Raw genomic sequence first — 17247 nt, 5'->3', positions numbered from 1 at the left:
TGGTCAGTCATCTCAACTCCAGGACATCAGTGCAGGAGTTCGGCAGGGTAGTGTCCTTGGCCCAAATATCTTCAAACATCAGCAATGACCCTCCTTTCATCATAAGGTCAGAAGTGGGGATGTTCAGTGATGATTGCACAATGTTAAGCACCAGTCACGACTCCTCAGATACTGAAGCAGTCCATATCCAAATGCAGCAAGGCCTGGACAACGTCCAGGCCTTGGACAAGTGGGAAGTAACATTCACGCCTCACAAATATCAACCAATGACCATCTCCAACAGGAGAGAATGTAACCATCGCCCCTTGAATTTTAATGGCATTATCATCACTGAATCCTCCACTATCAAGACCCTGGGGGTTGCCATTGACCAGAAACTGAACTGAACTAGTCATATTAATATTGTGGCTACAAGAGTAGGTCAGAGGATTGGAATCCTGCGACGATTATCACACCTCTTAACTTCCCAAAGCCTGTCCACCATCTACGAGGCACAAGTCAGGAGTGTGATGGAATACTCTCCACTTGCTTGGATGAGTGCAGTTCCCACAACACACAAGAAATTTGACACTGTCCAAAACAAAGCAGCCCATTTGATTGGCACCACATCCACAAACGTTCACTCCCTCCACCACCAATGCACAGTAGCAGCAGTGTGCACCATCTACAAGATGCACTGCAGAAACTCACCAAAGGTCCTTAGACAGCATCTTCCAAACCCACAACCACTACCATCTAGAAGGACAAGGGCAGCAGACAGGTGGGAACAGAAATCCCTGGAAGTTCCCCTCTAAGTCACACACCATCCTGACTTGGAAATATATCATCGTTCCTTCACTGTCACTGGGTCAAAATCCTGGAACTCCCTCCCTAACAGCGCTGTGGGTGTACCTACACCGCATGGACTGCAGCGGTTCAAGAAGGCAGCTCACCACCACCTTCTCAAAGGCAACTAGGATGGGCAATAAATGCTGGCCTAGCCAGTGAAGTCCATTTTCCATGAATGAATAATAAAGAAATCTGTGAAATAGGGATTTACACCTTATTTGTCCATTCAGACACACTGTTCTTGTAAATGAAATATTCCATCCACCACCACCTTGAGGCTGGAGTATTAATCCCCACATTACCTCCAGTTAAGGGCATGAAGAGGTTTCTCGGAAAATGAGAAGGGAGATTGAGGATGGAGGTGATCCAAGGAAAAGGGGGATGGTGGGATCCTCAAGGGGAGGGGTCGATATGGGGCAAAACAGGAGGGGATGAATACAGGGGGAAGAAGAATGGGAACGGGGGTATCCGGGATGAAGGGTGGATACAGGGAAACTGGGGGCAAAGATGGCGAGGGGCACAGGATGGGCCGACCGGGGGTGACCAATGGGACGGGACGGGCTGGCCGGGGGGGGGGGGGGGGGGGGGGGGGGGGGGGGGGGGGGGGGGGGGGGGGGGGGCGGGGGTGACCAAGAGGACGAGACGGGCTGGCCGGGGGCGACCAAGAGGACGAGACGGGCTGGCCGGGGGGGTGACCAGGGGGACGAGATGGAACAGGCTGGCCGGGGGCGACCAAGGGGGACGGGACAGGCTGGCCGGGGGGGGTGACCAGGGGGACGAGATGGGACAGGCTGGCCGGGGGCGACCAGGGGGACGGGACGGGACGGGACAGGCCGACCGGGGGCGACTGGACAAGCCGACTGGAGTCAACGAGGGGATGGGATGGGACAGTTGGGGACGTGGGGGACGGGACAGGACAGGCCGACTGGGGTCAACAAGGGGGACGGGACAGGCCGACAGGGAGGACTGTGTGGACGATGGGGACCAGAGCAGAGGAAGGTGGGTCCAGGGAGTGAAGGTGGGGCTGTTCTGGGAATGAAGGGGGGGGGGGGTCACGGGATGGATGGAGGGGGGTCCGGGGATGTGGGGGGGGGGGAAGCGGTCCGGGGATGGAGGGGGGGTTCTGGGGATGGAGAGGGGGTCCGGGGATGGAGGAGGGGGGGTCCGGGGATGGAGGGGCGGTCCCGGGATGGGGGGGCGGCGCGGGGGTTGGGGGGGGGGGGGGGGGGGCGGAGATCCGGGGATGGGGGGAAGGAGGTCCGGGGATGGGGGGGGAGGGGCGCGGGGGTCGGGGAGGGATGTGGGGGGGAGAGGGGGTCTGGGGATGGGGGGGGGGCGGGGTGCGGGGGGAGGGGGTCCGGGGATGGGGGGAAGGAGGTCCGGGGATGGGGGGGGAGGGGCGCGGGGGTCGGGGAGGGATGTGGGGGGGGAGAGGGGGTCTGGGGATGGGGGGGGGGGGGGGGGGGGTGCGGGGGGAGGGGGTCCGGGGATGGGGGGTGGGGGGGGGGATGTGGGGGGGAGGGAGGTGCGCGGGGTTCGGGGGTGGGGGGGGATGTGAGGGTTCGGGGGCCCGGGCGGATCGGGAGGGATCCGGGGAGTCTCCCCCTGGTCTGGGGAAGGGTCCCCGCCCCTCTGCCTGTGTGATGTGCGCGGCCTCGGTTCAGGCTCTGAGGCTCCCCCCGGTTCCCCAACGATCTCCCCGCTCTCTCCTACCGGAGTGTGGGTCCGATACAGGCCGAGTCCGTGCTCTCGATCTCCCGCAGGATCCGCTCGTGCTCCGACGCCGTCTCCAAACTTTCCGCCTCCGCCATCTTGCTGACTTTATTTTTACGTTCAGACGCTGCGTGATGACGTTCGGCGGGAGGAGGCGTGGTTAAGAGGAACTTCAACGCGCTGGGTCGGCGAGGATGCCGGGTATTGTAGTCCTTCCATCCAGACTGGCGGACCACACTTCCGGTCCAGCGAAACTGGCGCCTGCGTATTGTCAGCTCAACAAGGAGCCCCCTTGTGGCAAGAGCTGATACTGGTCACTAAATCAAGAGCCCCCTTATGGTTGTAGCTCCTTATAGTTCACTATTTAGTGTTCTCCAGTCTTTCGTAAGGCACAGGACAGGTGCCAGAGGACTGGAAAACTGCGAATGTTACACCCTTGTTCAAAAAGCGGTGCAAGGATAAAGCTGGCAACTACAGGCCAGTCAGTTTGACCTCAGTGGTGGGGAAACTTCTGGAAAATATTATGGGATAAAATCAATAATCACTTGGAGAAGTGCAGGGTAATTAAGCAAAGCCAGCATGGATTCATTAAGGGAAAATCATGTTCAACTAACTTGCTGGAGTTTTTTGAGGAGGTAACAGACAAGGTTGATAAGGGAAACGCTGTTGATGCAGTGTAAATGGAATTTCAAAAGGCATTTGATTCAGTGCCACACAACAAACTTGTGAGCAAAATTCTAGGTCATGGAATAAAAGGGAAAGTAGGCACTTGGATATGAAACTGGCTGAATGACAGGAAACAGAGTAGTGATAAATGGTTGTTTTTCAGATTGGAGGAAGGTTTGTAGTGGAATTCCTCAGGGGTCAGTGTTGGAACCCTTGCTCTTCCTTATATCTTATAATCTTACTTTAATGACCTAGACTGTGGTGTGCAAGGTATGATTTCAAAATTTTCAGATGATACAACAATTGGAAATGTTGTCAAATGTGATGGGGATAGTCTTGAACTTCAAAAGGACATAGACATGTTTGTAGAATGGATAGACAAATAGCAGATGAAGTTCAATGCAGAGAAGTGTCTGGTGGTTTTGGCAGGAAAGATATGGTGAGACAGTACAAAATAAAGGGAGAGCCTCTAAAGGAGGTGCAGGAGCAGAGGGACCTTGTGTATATATATAAGTCATTGAAGATGGCTGGGCATGTTGAGAGAGCAATAAATAAAGCATATAGTGTCTTAGGTTTTATTAATAAGGGTATTGAGTACAAGAGTAAGGAGGTAATGTTGAACTTGTAGGCCTCATCTGGAATACTGAGTCCTGTTCTAGGTGCCAAACCTGAGGAAAGATGTGAAGGCATTGGAGAGTGTACAGAGGAGATTCACAAAAATGATCCCCAGGATGAAGAACTGTAGCTATGAGGATAGATTGGAGAGGTTGGGACTGTTTTCCTTGGAGAAAAGAAGGCTGAGAGTAGACTTGATAGAGGTATTCAAGATCCTGAGGGGTATGGACAGGGTAAATAGTGAGAAACTGCTCCCACTCAAGAGAACACCAAGAACTAGAGGGCACAGATTCAAAATAATTGGCAAAAGGAGTTAACGTGATGTAAAGAAAAAAATTTTCACCCAGAGGGTGGTTGCAGTCTGGAACAAACTTTGTGAAAGGGTGGCGGAGGCAGGGTCGATTGAAGTTATTCAAAAGGGAATTGGATTGCAACCCGAAAAGACAGAGTATGCAATGTTACAGGGATAAGGCAGGGGAGTGGGACTAGGTGGAATTCTCTTTCAGAGACACAGTGGGGACAGTTTCAAAGTTTGCAGATGATACAAAGCTTGGGAGCGTTGTGAACTGCGAGGAGGACAGTGTGGAACTTCAAGAGGACATAGACAAGTTGGGGGAGTGGGTAGATAGGTGGCAGATGAAGTTCAATGCGGAGAAATGTGAGGTAAGGCAATTTTGTAGGAAGAACATGGAAAGACAATATGAAATAAGGTGTGAAATTTTGAAGCGGGTGCAGAAGCAGAAAGACCTGGGTGTATATGTGCATAGATCATTGAAGGTGGCAGGACAGGTGGAGAGAGCAGTTAATAAAGCATATGGTATCGTGGGCTTTATTAATAGGGGCATAGAGTACAAGAGCAGGGGGTTTATTTATATAAGACACTCGTTAGACCTTAGCTGGAGCATTGTGTACAGTTCTGGGCACCACACTATAGGAAGGTCGCATTGGAGAGAGTGCAGAAGAGGTTTACAGGAATGGTTCCAGGGATAAGGAACTTCAGCTGTGAGGATAGACTGGAGAGGTTGGGACTGTTCTCCTTGGAGAGGAGAAGGCTAAGAGGAGATTTGATAGAGATGCTCAAAATAATGAGGGGGCTGGACAGAGTAGCTAGGGAGAGGCTATTGCCGCTTGTAAAAGGATCAAGAACAAGAGGGCACAGGTTTAAAGTGATTTGCAAAAGAAGCAAATATGACATGAGAAAAATCTTTTTCACACAACGAGGGACTGGAATGCACTGCCCGGAAGTATGGTGGAGGTAGGTTCAATCGAGGCATTGAAGAGGACATTAGATGATTATTTGAAATAGAAACAACGTGCAGGGGTACAGGGAAAAGGCAGGGCAATGGCACTAAGTCATAATGCTCATTCTGAGAGCTGGTGCAGACACGATGGGCCAATTGGCCTCTTTCTCTGCTGTTAAATTCTGTGATCCTGAGTGCAGACTCGATGGGCCGAATGGCCTCCTTTTGCACTGTAAAGATACTGTGATGCTGTAGCATGCACTGTACTGTAGGCCATTCGGCCCTTCGAGCCTGCTCCTCCATTTCATAAGATCATGGCTGATCTGATAGTAACCTCAAACCTGCATCCTGCCTAACCCCGACAACCGATCAGCCCTTGCTTACCAAGAATCTATCCACCGCTGCCTTAAAAATTCAAAGATTCTGCTTCCATCACCTTTTCAGGAAGAGCTGGAGTTCCAAAGGTTCACAACCCTCTGAGAGAAATTTTTTTTTGCCTCATCTCCATTTTAAATGGGCAATCCCTTATCTTTAAACAATTACTAGATTCCTTCATAAGTGGAAACATCCTCCCCACGTCCAACCTGTCAAGACCTCTCAGGGTTTTATATGTTTCAACCAAGTCGCCTCTTACTCTTCTAAGCTTCAGTGGATACAAGCCCAGCCTGTCCAACCTTTCCTCATAAGAGAGCTCGCGCATTCCAGATATTAGCCTGGTAAACCTTCTCTGAACTGCTTTGCATTTCCAGCCATCCTTAAATAAGGTGACCAATACCGTGCACAGATCTCCAGATCTGGTCTCACTAGGGCGCTGAGTAACGGAAGCATAACCTCCCTACTTTTATATTCAATTCCCCTTACAATAAATAATAACATTCTATTAGATTTCCTAATTACTTGATGTACCCGCATATTAGCCTTTTGCGATTCATGCACTAAGACACAGAGAAACAGATTGGTCATTAACAGGGAGAGAATGTGAGAGAAACAGATCGGCCATTAACAGGGAGGGAGTGTGAGAGAAACAGCGTGGTCATTCACAGTGAGAGAGTGCGAGATAAACAGCGGGGGCCATTTACAGTGTGAGAGAAACAGCGTGGTAATTTACAGGGAGAGAGTGTGAGAGAAACAGCATGGTAATTTACAGGGAGAGAGTGTGAGAGAAACAGCGTGGTAATTTACAGGGAGAGAGTGTGAGAGAAACAGCATGGTAATTTACAGGGAGAGAGTGTGGGAGAAACAGCGTGGTCATTTACAGGGAGAGAGTGTGAGAGAAACAGAGTGGTAATTTACAGGGAGAAAGTATGAGAGAAACAGCGTGGTAATTTACAGGGAGAGAGTGTGGGAGAAACAGCGTGGTCATTTACAGGGAGAGAGTGTGAGAGAAACAGCGTGGTAATTTACAGGGAGAGAGTGTGGGAGAAACAGAGTGGTCATTTACAGGGAGAGGGAGTGAGAGAAACAGTGGGGCCATTTACAGGGTGAGAGAAACAGCGCGGTAATTTACAATGAGAGTGAGAGTGAAACAACATGATCATTTACAGGGAGAGAGTGTGAAAGAAACAGCGTGGTCATTTACTGTGAGAGTATGAGAGAAATAGCGTGGTCATTTGCAGTGAGAGATTGTGAGAGAAACAGCAAGGCCATTTACAGTGTGAGAGAAACAGCTTGGTAATTTACAGTGAGACTGTGAGTGAAACAGTGTAGTCATTTACAGTGAAAAAGTGTGAGAGAAGAAACTGGTCATTTATAGGGAGAGAGTGCGAGAGAAATAGTGTGGTCCACTTTGGTAGGAAGAATAGAGGCATAGAATATTTTCTAAATGGGGAGAGAATTCAGAAATCTGGAGTGCAAAGGGACTTGGGAGTCTTAGTCCAGGATTCTCTTAAGGTTAACTTGCAGGTTGAGTCAGTAGTTAGGAAGGCAAATGCAATGTTGGCATTTATTTCGAGAGAACTAGAATATAAAAGCAGGGATGTGCTGCTGAGGCTTTATAAGGCTCTGGGCAGACCACATATAGAATATTGTGAGCAATTTTGGGCCCCGTATCTCAGGAAGAATGTGCTGGCCCTGGAGATGGTCCAGAGGAGGTTCACGAGATGGTTCCCAGGAATGAAAGGCTTAATATATGAGGAACATTTGAGGACTCTGGGTCTATACTCGGAGTTTAGAAGGATGAGGGGGAATCTGATTGAAACTTACACAATACTGAAAGGCCTGGATACAGTGGACGTGGGGAAGATGTTTCCATTAGTAGGAGAGACTAGGACCCGAGGGCACAGTCGTAGTGTAAAGGAAAGACCTTTTAGAATAGAGATGAGGAGAAACCTCTTTAGCCAGAGAGCGGTGAATCAATGGAATTCGTTGCCACAGAAGGCTGTGGAGGCCAGGTCATTGAGTGTATTTAAGACTGAGATAGATAAGTCCTTGATTGGTAAGGGGATCAAAGATTACAGGGAGAAGGTGGGAGAATGGGGTTGAGAAACTTATCAGCCATGTTTGAATGGCGGAGCAGACTCGATGGGCCAAATGGCCTAATTTCTGCTCCTAAGTCTTATGGTCTCATTTACAGGGTGAGAATGAGAGTGAAACAGTGGGGTCATTTACAGGGAGAGAGGGTGAGAGAAACAGTGGGGGTCATTTACAGGAGAGAGTGTGAGAGAAACAGTCGGGCCATTTACATGGAAGAGTGTGAGAGAAACAGTGGGATCATTTACAGGGAGAGTGTGTGAGAGAAACAGTGGGGTCATTTACAGGGAGAGAGTGTGAGAGAAACAGTGGGGTCACTTACAGGGAGAGAGTGTGAGAGAAACAGTGGGGTCATTTACATGGAGAGAGTGTGAGAGAAATAGTGTGGTCATTTACATGGAAAGAGTGTGAGAGAAACAGTGGGATCATTTACAGGGAGAGAGTGTGAGAGAACCAGTGGGGCCATTTACATGGAAAGAGTGTGAGAGAAACAGTGGGATCATTTACAGGGAGAGAGTGTGAGAGAAACAGTGGGGTCATTTACATGGAGAGAGTGTGAGAGAAATAGCGGGGTCATTTACATGGAGAGAGTGTGAGAGAAATAGTGTGGTCATTTACATGGAAAGAGTGTGAGAGAAACAGCGGGGCCATTTACATGGAAAGAGTGTGAGAGAAACAGTGGGGTCATTTACAGGGAGACAGTGTGAGAGAAACTGGGGTCATTTACATGGAGAGAGTGTGAGAGAAATAGTGGGGTCATTTACATGGAGAGAGTGTGAGAGAAATAGTGGGTCATTTAAAGGAGAGAGTGTGAGAGAAATAGTGGGGTCATTTACATGGAGAGAGTGTGAGAGAAATAGTGGGTCATTTAAAGGAGAGAGTGTGAGAGAAATAGTGGGGTCATTTACAGGGAGAGAGAGTGAGAGAAACAGTGGGGTCATTTACATGGAGAGAGTGTGAGAGAAACAGTGGGGTCATTTACATGGAGAGAGTGTGAGAGAAATAGTGGGGTCATTTACATGGAGAGAGTGTGAGAGAAACAGTGGGGTCATTTACAGGGAGAGAGTGTGAGAGAAATAGTGGGGTCATTTACATGGAGAGAGTGTGAGAGAAATAGTGGGTCATTTACAGGAGAGAGTGTGAGAGAAACAGTGGGGCTATTTACATGGAGAGAATGTGAGAGAAACAGTGGGGTCATTTACAGGAAGAGTGTGTGAGAGAAACAGTGGGGCTATTTACATGCAGAGAGTATGAGAGAACCAGATCATTTACAGGGAGAGAATGTGAGAGAACCAGTGGGGTCATCTGCAGGGAGAGTGTGTGAGAGAACCAGTGGGGTCATTTACAGGAAGAGTGCGTGAGAGAAACAGTGGGGTCATTTACATGGAGAAAGTGCGAGAGAAACAGTGGGGTCATTTACAGGAAGAGTGTGTGAGAGAAATATTGGGGTCATTTACAGGAGAGAGTGTGAGAGAAATAGTGGGTTCATTTACAGGAGAGATTATGAGAGAAACAGTGGGGTCATTTACATGGAGAGAGTATGAGAGAAACAGTGTGGTCATTTACAGGGAGAGAGTGTGAGAGAAACAGCGGGGCTATTTACATGCAGAGAGTATGAGAGAACCAGGTCATTTACCTGGAGAGAATGTGAGAGATACTGTGGGATCATTTACAGGGAGAGTGTGTGAGAGAACCAGTGGGGTCATTTACAGGAAGAGTGTGTGAGAGAAATAGTGGGGTCATTTACAGGAGAGAGTGTGAGAGAAATAGTGGGTTCATTTACAGGAGAGAGTATGAGAGAAATAGTGGGGTCATTTACAGGAGAGAGTATGAGAGAAACAGTGTGGTCATTTACATGGAGAGAGTGTGAGGGAAGCAGTGGGGTCATTTACAGGGAGAGAGTGTGAGAGAACCAGGTCATTTACAGGAAGAGTGTGTGAGAGAAACAGTGGGGTCATTTACATGGAGAGAGTGCGAGAGAAACAGTGGGATTATTTACAGGAAGAGTGTGTGAGAAAAATAGTGGGGTCATTTACAGGAGAGAGTGTGAGAGAAATAGTGTGTTCATTTACAGGAGAGATTATGAGAGAAACAGTGGGGTCATTTACAGGAGAGAGTATGAGAGAAACAGTGGGGTCATTTACATGGAGAGAGTGTGAGAGAAACAGTGGGGTCATTTACAGGGAGAGAGTGTGAGAGAAGCAGTGGGGTCATTTACAGGAGAGAATGTGAGAGAAACAGTGAAGTCATTTACATAGAGAGTGTGTGAGGGAAACAGTGGTGTCATTTACAGGAAGAGTGTGTCAGAGAAACAGCGGGGCTATTTACATGGAGAGAGTGTGAGAGAAACAGTGGGGTCATTTACAGGGAGAGAGTGTGAGAGAACCAGGTCATTTACAGGAAGAGTGTGTGAGAGAAACAGTGGGTTCATTTACAGGGAGAGAGTGTGAGAGAAACAGTGAGGTCATTTACATGGAGAGAGTGTGAGAGAAACAGTGTGGTCATTTACAGGGAGAGAGTGTCAGAGAAACAGTGTGGTCATTTACAGGGAGAGAGTGTGAGAGAAACAATTGGGTCATTTACACGAAGAGTGTGTGAGAGAACCAGTGGGGTCATTTACATGGAGAGAGTGTGAGAGAAACAGTGGGGTCATTTACAGGGAGAGAGTGTGAGAGAAACAGTGGGGTCATTTACATGGAGAGAGTATGAGAGAAACAGTGGGGTCATTTACAGGGAGAGTGTGAGAGAAACAGAGGGGTCATTTACTTGGAGAGAGTATGAGAGAAACAGTGGGGTCATTTACAGGGAGAGAGTGTGAGAGAAACAGTGGTGTCATTTACATGGAGAGAGTGTGAGAGAAACAGTGGGGTCATTTACATGGAGAGAGTATGAGAGAAACAGTGGGGTCATTTACAGGGAGAGTGTGAGAGAAACAGTGGGGTCATTTACATGGAGAGAGTGTGAGAGAAACAGCGGGGCTATTTACATGGAGAGAGTGTGAGAGAAACAGTGGGCTCATTTACAGGGAGAGAGTGTGAGAGAACCAGGTCATTTACAGGAAGAGTGTGTGAGAGAAACAGTGGGTTCATTTACAGGGAGAGAGTGTGAGAGAAACAGTGAGGTCATTTACATGGAGAGAGTGTGAGAGAAACAGTGTGGTCATTTACAGGGAGAGAGTGTCAGAGAAACAGTGTGGTCATTTACAGGGAGAGAGTGTGAGAGAAACAATTGGGTCATTTACACGAAGAGTGTGTGAGAGAACCAGTGGGGTCATTTACATGGAGAGAGTGTGAGAGAAACAGTGGGGTCATTTACAGGGAGAGAGTGTGAGAGAAACAGTGGGGTCATTTACAGGGAGAGTGTGAGAGAAACAGAGGGGTCATTTACATGGAGAGAGTATGAGAGAAACAGTGGGGTCATTTACAGGGAGAGTGTGAGAGAAACAGTGGGGTCATTTACATGGAGAGAGTGTGAGAGAAACAGTGGGGTCATTTACAGGGAGAGTCTGTGAGAGAAACAGTGGGGTCATTTACATGGCGAGTGTGTGAGAGAAACAGCGGGGCTATTTACATGGAGAGAGTGTGAGAGAACCAGGTCATTTACAGGGAGAGTGTGTGAGAGAAACAGTGGGGCCATTTACATGGAGAGAGTGTGAGAGAAACAGTGGGATCATTTATAGGGAGAGAGTGTGAGAGAAACAGTGGGGTCATTTACATGGAGAGAGTGTGAGAGAAACAGTGGGTCCATTTACATGGAGAGAGTGTGAGAGAAACAGTGGGGTCATTTACAGGGAGAGAGTGTTGAGAACCTGGTCATTTACAGGAAGAGTGTGTGAGAGAAACTGTGGGGTCATTTACAGCGAGAGAGCATGAGAGAAACAGTGTGGTCATTTACAGTGAGAGAGTGTGAGAGAAACAGTGGGGTCATTTACATGGAGAGAGTGTGAGAGAAACAGTGGGGTCATTTACAGGGAGAGAGTGTGAGAGAAACAGCGGGGCCGTTTACAGTGAGAGGGTGTGAGAGGATTGGGGCTTTTAACAGTGAGAGAATGAGAGCAGGGTGTAAGACCATTGCTGTTTTCCACTCAAATGGGACCTTCTCCGAATCTAGAGAGTTTCTAGAAAATTAAAGTCAACGTATCAACTACCTCACCAACCACTTCTCTGAAGACCTTAGGACCATCAGGACCTGGACACTTGTCAGCTGCAGCTCCAACAGTTTACACAGTACCGCTTCTCTGGTGATTGTAATTTTCCTGAGTTCTTCCCTCCCTTCCATTTCCTGACATAGCCGCTTCTGGGATGTTACTTGTATTCTCGATGGTGAAGACTGATGCAAATTACCTGTTCAGTTCATCTGCCATGTCCTTATTTTCCAATATCAATTCTCTGTACTCACTTTCTATAGGACCAATGCTCACTTTGTTTAACTCATTTATTTTTTAAATATTTAGAGAATCTCTCACTATCTGTTTTTATGTTTCTGGCTAGCTTTCGCTTGCACTCTAATTTTTCCCTCCTTGTTAATATTTTGACCATCCATTTCTGTTATATTCTGTCCAATCTTCTGGCCTTCCACCTATTTTTGCACTATTATGCACTTTTTCTTTACGTTTGATACTATCTTTAACCTTTCTAGTTAATAATGGATGGCATGTCAGTCCATTGGACTTTTTCTTACTCATTGAAATGTATCTATTGTGTGTATTCCGAAATATCCCCTTAAATGTTTGCCACTGCATCTCTATTGATCTATCCCTTAACCTAATTTGACAATTCACTTCACTCAGCTCTGCTTTCATGCCCTCATAATTGCCATTATTTAAATTTAAAAACATAGTCTCGGACCCACTCCTCTCTCCCTCAAACTGAATGTGGATAATTCTTAAATTATTTCTGAAATCGCATAGCAAGCTGTTCAGTTCAAGTGCTAGCAATGTCCACATCCCATGAAAGAATACATTTTAAAAAATACTAGCTTTGCCAGGAGCGCCAACATCACGTGAATAATTACAGCACAGTTAAGCAGAAAGAATACATTTTAAAAAATACTAGCTTTGCCAGGAGTGCCAACATCACATGAATAATTATCTGTGGAAGGCCAGAAGATTGGACAGAATATAACAGCAAAGGATGGTCAAAATATTAACAAGGAGGGAAAAATTAGAGTGCAAGCGAAAGCTAGCCAGAAACATAAAAACAGCACAGTTAAGCAGAAAGAATACATTTTAAAAAATACTAGCTTTGCCAGGAGTGCCAACATCAGATGAATATAGCACAGTTAAGCACAGAAGGGGACTACTCAGGCCATCATGTCTGTGCCAGTCCTCTACAAGAGGAATTCACCTGGTGCCACTCCGCTACCTCTTTCCTGTCGCCCTGCAAATGTTTCCTTTTCAGAAAATGATACAATTGCCTTTTGAATGCTGCGATTGAACCTTCCTCCATCACACTCTCAGGCGGTGTATTCCCGATCTTAGTGTTCACATTGGTTCCTCAACAGTGAGTTCCTCCACATTGGAGAGACCAAACTCAGACTGGGCGATTGCTTTGTGGAATATCTCCATCCATTCCACAACTATCCTTTGTCGTTTTTCATCATTTTAATTCTCCAACTTGCTCCAACTCTCACCTTTCTGTCCTTGGCCTTCTAGTGTTCCAATGTCGCTCAACTAAAGCTGGAGGAACAGCATCTCAGCTCTCGATTAGTTACTTTACAGCCTTCAGGACTCAACACTAAGTTCAACAGTTTCAGGTTATAACCTCTGGTCCCATTTTGTTACCTGTTTCTTTGCTGGTGTGATATTTCCACTCACCTTCTCTCACTTGAGGGAGGCAGTGGTGTAGAGGTAATGTCATGAACAAGTAATCCAGAGGCCCAGGCTAATTCTCTGGGATCAAATCTCACCATGGCAGCTGTTGGAATTTTAATTTGATTAATAAATCTGGAATTATATGGCTAGTCTCAGTAATAGTGACCACGAAACTATTATCAATTTCGTAAAAACCCATTTGGTTCACTAATGTCCTTTAAAGAAAGAAATCTGCTATCCTTGCCTGGTCTGGACTACATGTGACTCCAGACCAATAGTAATGTGGTTAACTCTTAATTGCTGTTTGCAACAGCCTAGCAAGCCACTTAGTATCAAAGTGCTACAAAGCCTCAAAAAAGATGGAAACCAAACAGACCACCTAGCGTCAACCGAGGTACCAGGAATGACGATGGCACACCCAGCCTTGCCTGTCAAACCCGCAGAGTCCTCCGTATTAATACCTGGGGGCTTACTAACATCAAACCCTGCTCCCTCAGCTGATGAATCAGTGCTCCTTCATGTTGAACACACAGCTCCCACGACACTCAAGAAGCTTGATACCATTGAGGACAAAGCAGCCCACTTGAGAGGCACCACATCCACAACCATTCACTCCCTCCACCACCGATGCACAGTAGCAACAGTGTGTATCATCTACAAGATGCACTGCAGGAATTCACCAAGGCTCTTTCGACAGCACCTTCCAAACCACGACCAACATTGATACCTTCATGTCCAACAATCTGCTCATTTCCAAATCCATCTCATTAACCTTAAAGAAGGTATGCTCAATTTTTGTCTTTAATAACAAATCTATTTCTCTGCATCAATCAAATTCATGTATCTGTTCAATTTGAAACATTTCCTCCAGCTGCAGTTATTTCTCATTGCCCATATTTATAGAATCTCCCCTTTGCATTAATTTCTCTGATTGTAGCTTTTGCTTTATCTCTGAATGTACAACTTTCTCCTTTTCTCTGCAGGTCAAGGGCAGCAGATAGGTGGGAACACCACCACCTGGAAGTTCCCTTCCAAGACACTCACCATCCTGACTTGGAAATATATCACCGTTCCTTCACTATCACTAGGTCAAAATCCTGGAACTCCCTTCCTAACAGCACTGTGGGTGTACCTAAACCACATGGACTGCAGTGGTTCAAGAAGGCAGCTCACCACCACCTTATTAGACAATAAATGCTGGCCCAGCCTGCGAAATCCACATCCCATGAATTAATGAAAATTCTCTTAACTCTCCTAATTACTTGCTGTACCTGCATAATAGCCTTTTGCGATTAGGTCAAAAGCAGCCTTGATGTCAAGGGTAGTAATTCTCACCTCACCTCAGGAGTTCAGCTCTTTTGTCCATGTTTGAACCAAGGCCGTAATGATGTCAGGAGCTGCGTGGCCCTGGCAGAACCCAAACTGGGCATCAGTGAGCAGGTAATTGCTAGGTGAGTGCCACTTGATAGCTCTGTTGATAACCCCTCCCATTATTTTACTGAATGATCGAGAGTAGACTGATGGGGCAGTAATTGGCCAGATTGGATTTGTCCTGATTTTTGTGTACAGGACATAGCTGGGTGGATGCCAGTGTTGTAGCTGTACTGGAACAGCTTGGCTAGGGGCGTGGCAAGTCCTGGAGCACAAGTCTTCAGCACTATTTCCAGAATATCGTCAGGGCCCACTGCCTTTGCACTATCAAATGCCTTCAGCTGTTTCTTGATATCACCTGGGGTGAATCAAATTGGCTGAAGACTGGCATCTGTGATGCCGGGGACCTCTGGAGGAGGCTGTGATGGATCATCCGCTCAGCATTTCTGACTGAAGATTGTAGCAAATGCTTCAGCCTTATCTTTTACACTGATGTGCTGGGCTCACCCATCATTGAAGATGAGGATATTTGTGGAGCCTCCTCCTCCAGTGAGTTGTTTAATTGTCCACCACCATTCATGACTGGAGATGGCAAGACTGCAGAGCTTAGATCTGATGCATTGGTTGTGGGATCGCTTAACTCTATCACTTGCAGCTTATGCTGTTTGGCACACAAGTAGTCCTGTGGTATAGCTTCACCAGGTTGACAGCTCATTTTTAGGTATGCCTGGTGCTGCTCCTGGCATGCCCTCCTACGCCGTCCATCGAACCTGGTTGATCCCCTGCCTCTCTATTGTGAGGGGAATTGAATATAAAAGTAGGAAGGTTAGGGTTCAGTTGTACAGTACACTGGTGGGACCATATCTGGAGTACTATGTACAATATTGGCCTCATTATTTAAGGAAAGATGTAAATGAGTTAGAAGCAGGTGCGAGTAGGTTTACCAGGAATGAGTAGGTTGTCTTGTGGGGAAAGTTTGGACAGGATAGTTTTGTATCTGCTAGAGTTTAGAAGATTAAGAGGCAACTTTATTGAAACGTATAAGATCTTGAGAGGTCTTGACAGGATGGATTTGGAGGGGATGTTTCTTCTGGTGGTAGAATCTAGAACTAGGGGTCACTGTTAAAAAATAAGAGGTCGCCCATATAAGACAGAGATGAGGAGAATTTTTTTTCTCGGGGGGTAGTGAGTCTTTGCAACTCCCCTTCTCAAAAAGCAGTGGAAGCAGAGCCTTTGAATTTTTTAAGGCAGAGGTGGATAGATTCTTGATAAGCAAGGGGGTGAAATGATATCGGGGGTAGGTGGGTGGTTACAATCAGATCAGCTATGATCTTATTGAATGGCGGAGCAGGCTCGAGGGGCCAAGCTGCCTATTCCTGCCCCTAATTCACATGTTCGTATGTAAGAACAGGCCAAGTTTCTTCTCTGCAGAATTGAAGAGGTTGAGGGTGGCTTGCAAATCTGGTGCAGAGTTGGCAGTGACACTGCAGTGATCCACAAACTGTAGGTCGTGAATGTCTATGCTTGTGAGTTTAGTTTTGGCAGAGGTTTCCATCCAAGCGGTATTTCATAGATAGATAATTGAGTAAGTTGAAAAATCATCATGACGATACAAATAAAATTATCATTACTTGTATAAAATTAAGAAGAATAGAGCATAAAATAGTAAAAGGATTGCAAAATTATGAACAGTTCAGTACACAAATAATTACAATACTTTGCGAAGCACAGGTCTCCTTAATTTGCCCTATGCAATAATGTAATAAGACCATAAGACGTAGGAGCAGAAGTAGGCCATTCGGCCCATCGAGCCTGCCCCGCCATTCAATGAGATCACGGTTGATTTGATAATCTTCAACTCCACTTTCCTGCCTTGTAGATTGCAAACAGCATGGGGGCTATCATGCAGCCTTGCTTGACGCTGCTCTGGATTTCAAAGGAATCTGTTTCAGATCTCCTGCTCAAGACAATGGCAGTCATATCATCATGAAGCAATTGCAGGATTGTGAGGAAGTTTTTTGGTCATCCAAATCTTTGGAGCACAATCCACAGAAGTCTCATGATTTACTGAGTCAAATGCTTTGGCTGAGTCGGTGAATGCAACGAAAAGTTCCTGGTGTTATTCTCAACACTTTTCTTGGATTTGTCTGGCAACAAAGACTATGTTAGAGGTTCCTGTCTAAAGCCAAACTGTGTCTGTGGGAGGGTTTCCTCAGCCACAGGATATAACCGATTCAGGAGAACGTGTGTCAGGATTCTCCCTGCTATAAACAAGAGGGGAATACTTGATCATCTTCACAGCATGATTTATCTCCCTTCTTGAAGATATTTACAGTTGTTGACTTCCTGAAGTGGGAGTTGTTTTTCTTCCCAAATCTGTAGGAGGTGCACACAGAGTCCCAATGCGAGCAAAAATCCACCAGCTTTGAAGACCTCAGCTGGAATACCATCAGGGCCGCAGGTTTTGTTGTCTTTCATCCACTTGCTTACCTGTTGCAGCTCTCGCACCGATGGCGGTTCATGCACAGATTC

General features: G+C 46.8%; 1 protein-coding gene across 4 annotated transcripts in view; it reads right to left on the bottom strand.

Moving 5' to 3' along the window:
• LOC121277089 (exocyst complex component 6B) overlaps positions 1–2660 on the bottom strand; it is a 632802-nt gene extending 630142 nt beyond the window's left edge. For 3 of the 4 annotated variants that reach the window (XM_041186075.1, XM_041186085.1, XM_041186094.1), the window contains exon 1: positions 2542–2653. In XM_041186075.1, coding sequence (XP_041042009.1) covers positions 2542–2639 — 98 coding nt within the window. In that variant the 5' untranslated portion in view covers positions 2640–2653. Of the gene's footprint in view, positions 1–2541 lie in introns of all 4 variants that reach the window. The other variant, XM_041186104.1, reaches the window with a different exon arrangement.
• Between the last annotated feature and the right edge of the window lie 14587 nt (positions 2661–17247).

The sequence above is a fragment of the Carcharodon carcharias genome, chromosome 1 (assembly GCF_017639515.1).
Source record: "Carcharodon carcharias isolate sCarCar2 chromosome 1, sCarCar2.pri, whole genome shotgun sequence".
NCBI classification, from domain to species: Eukaryota; Metazoa; Chordata; class Chondrichthyes; order Lamniformes; family Lamnidae; genus Carcharodon; species Carcharodon carcharias.
This window is presented reverse-complemented; position numbering and strand designations above follow the sequence as displayed.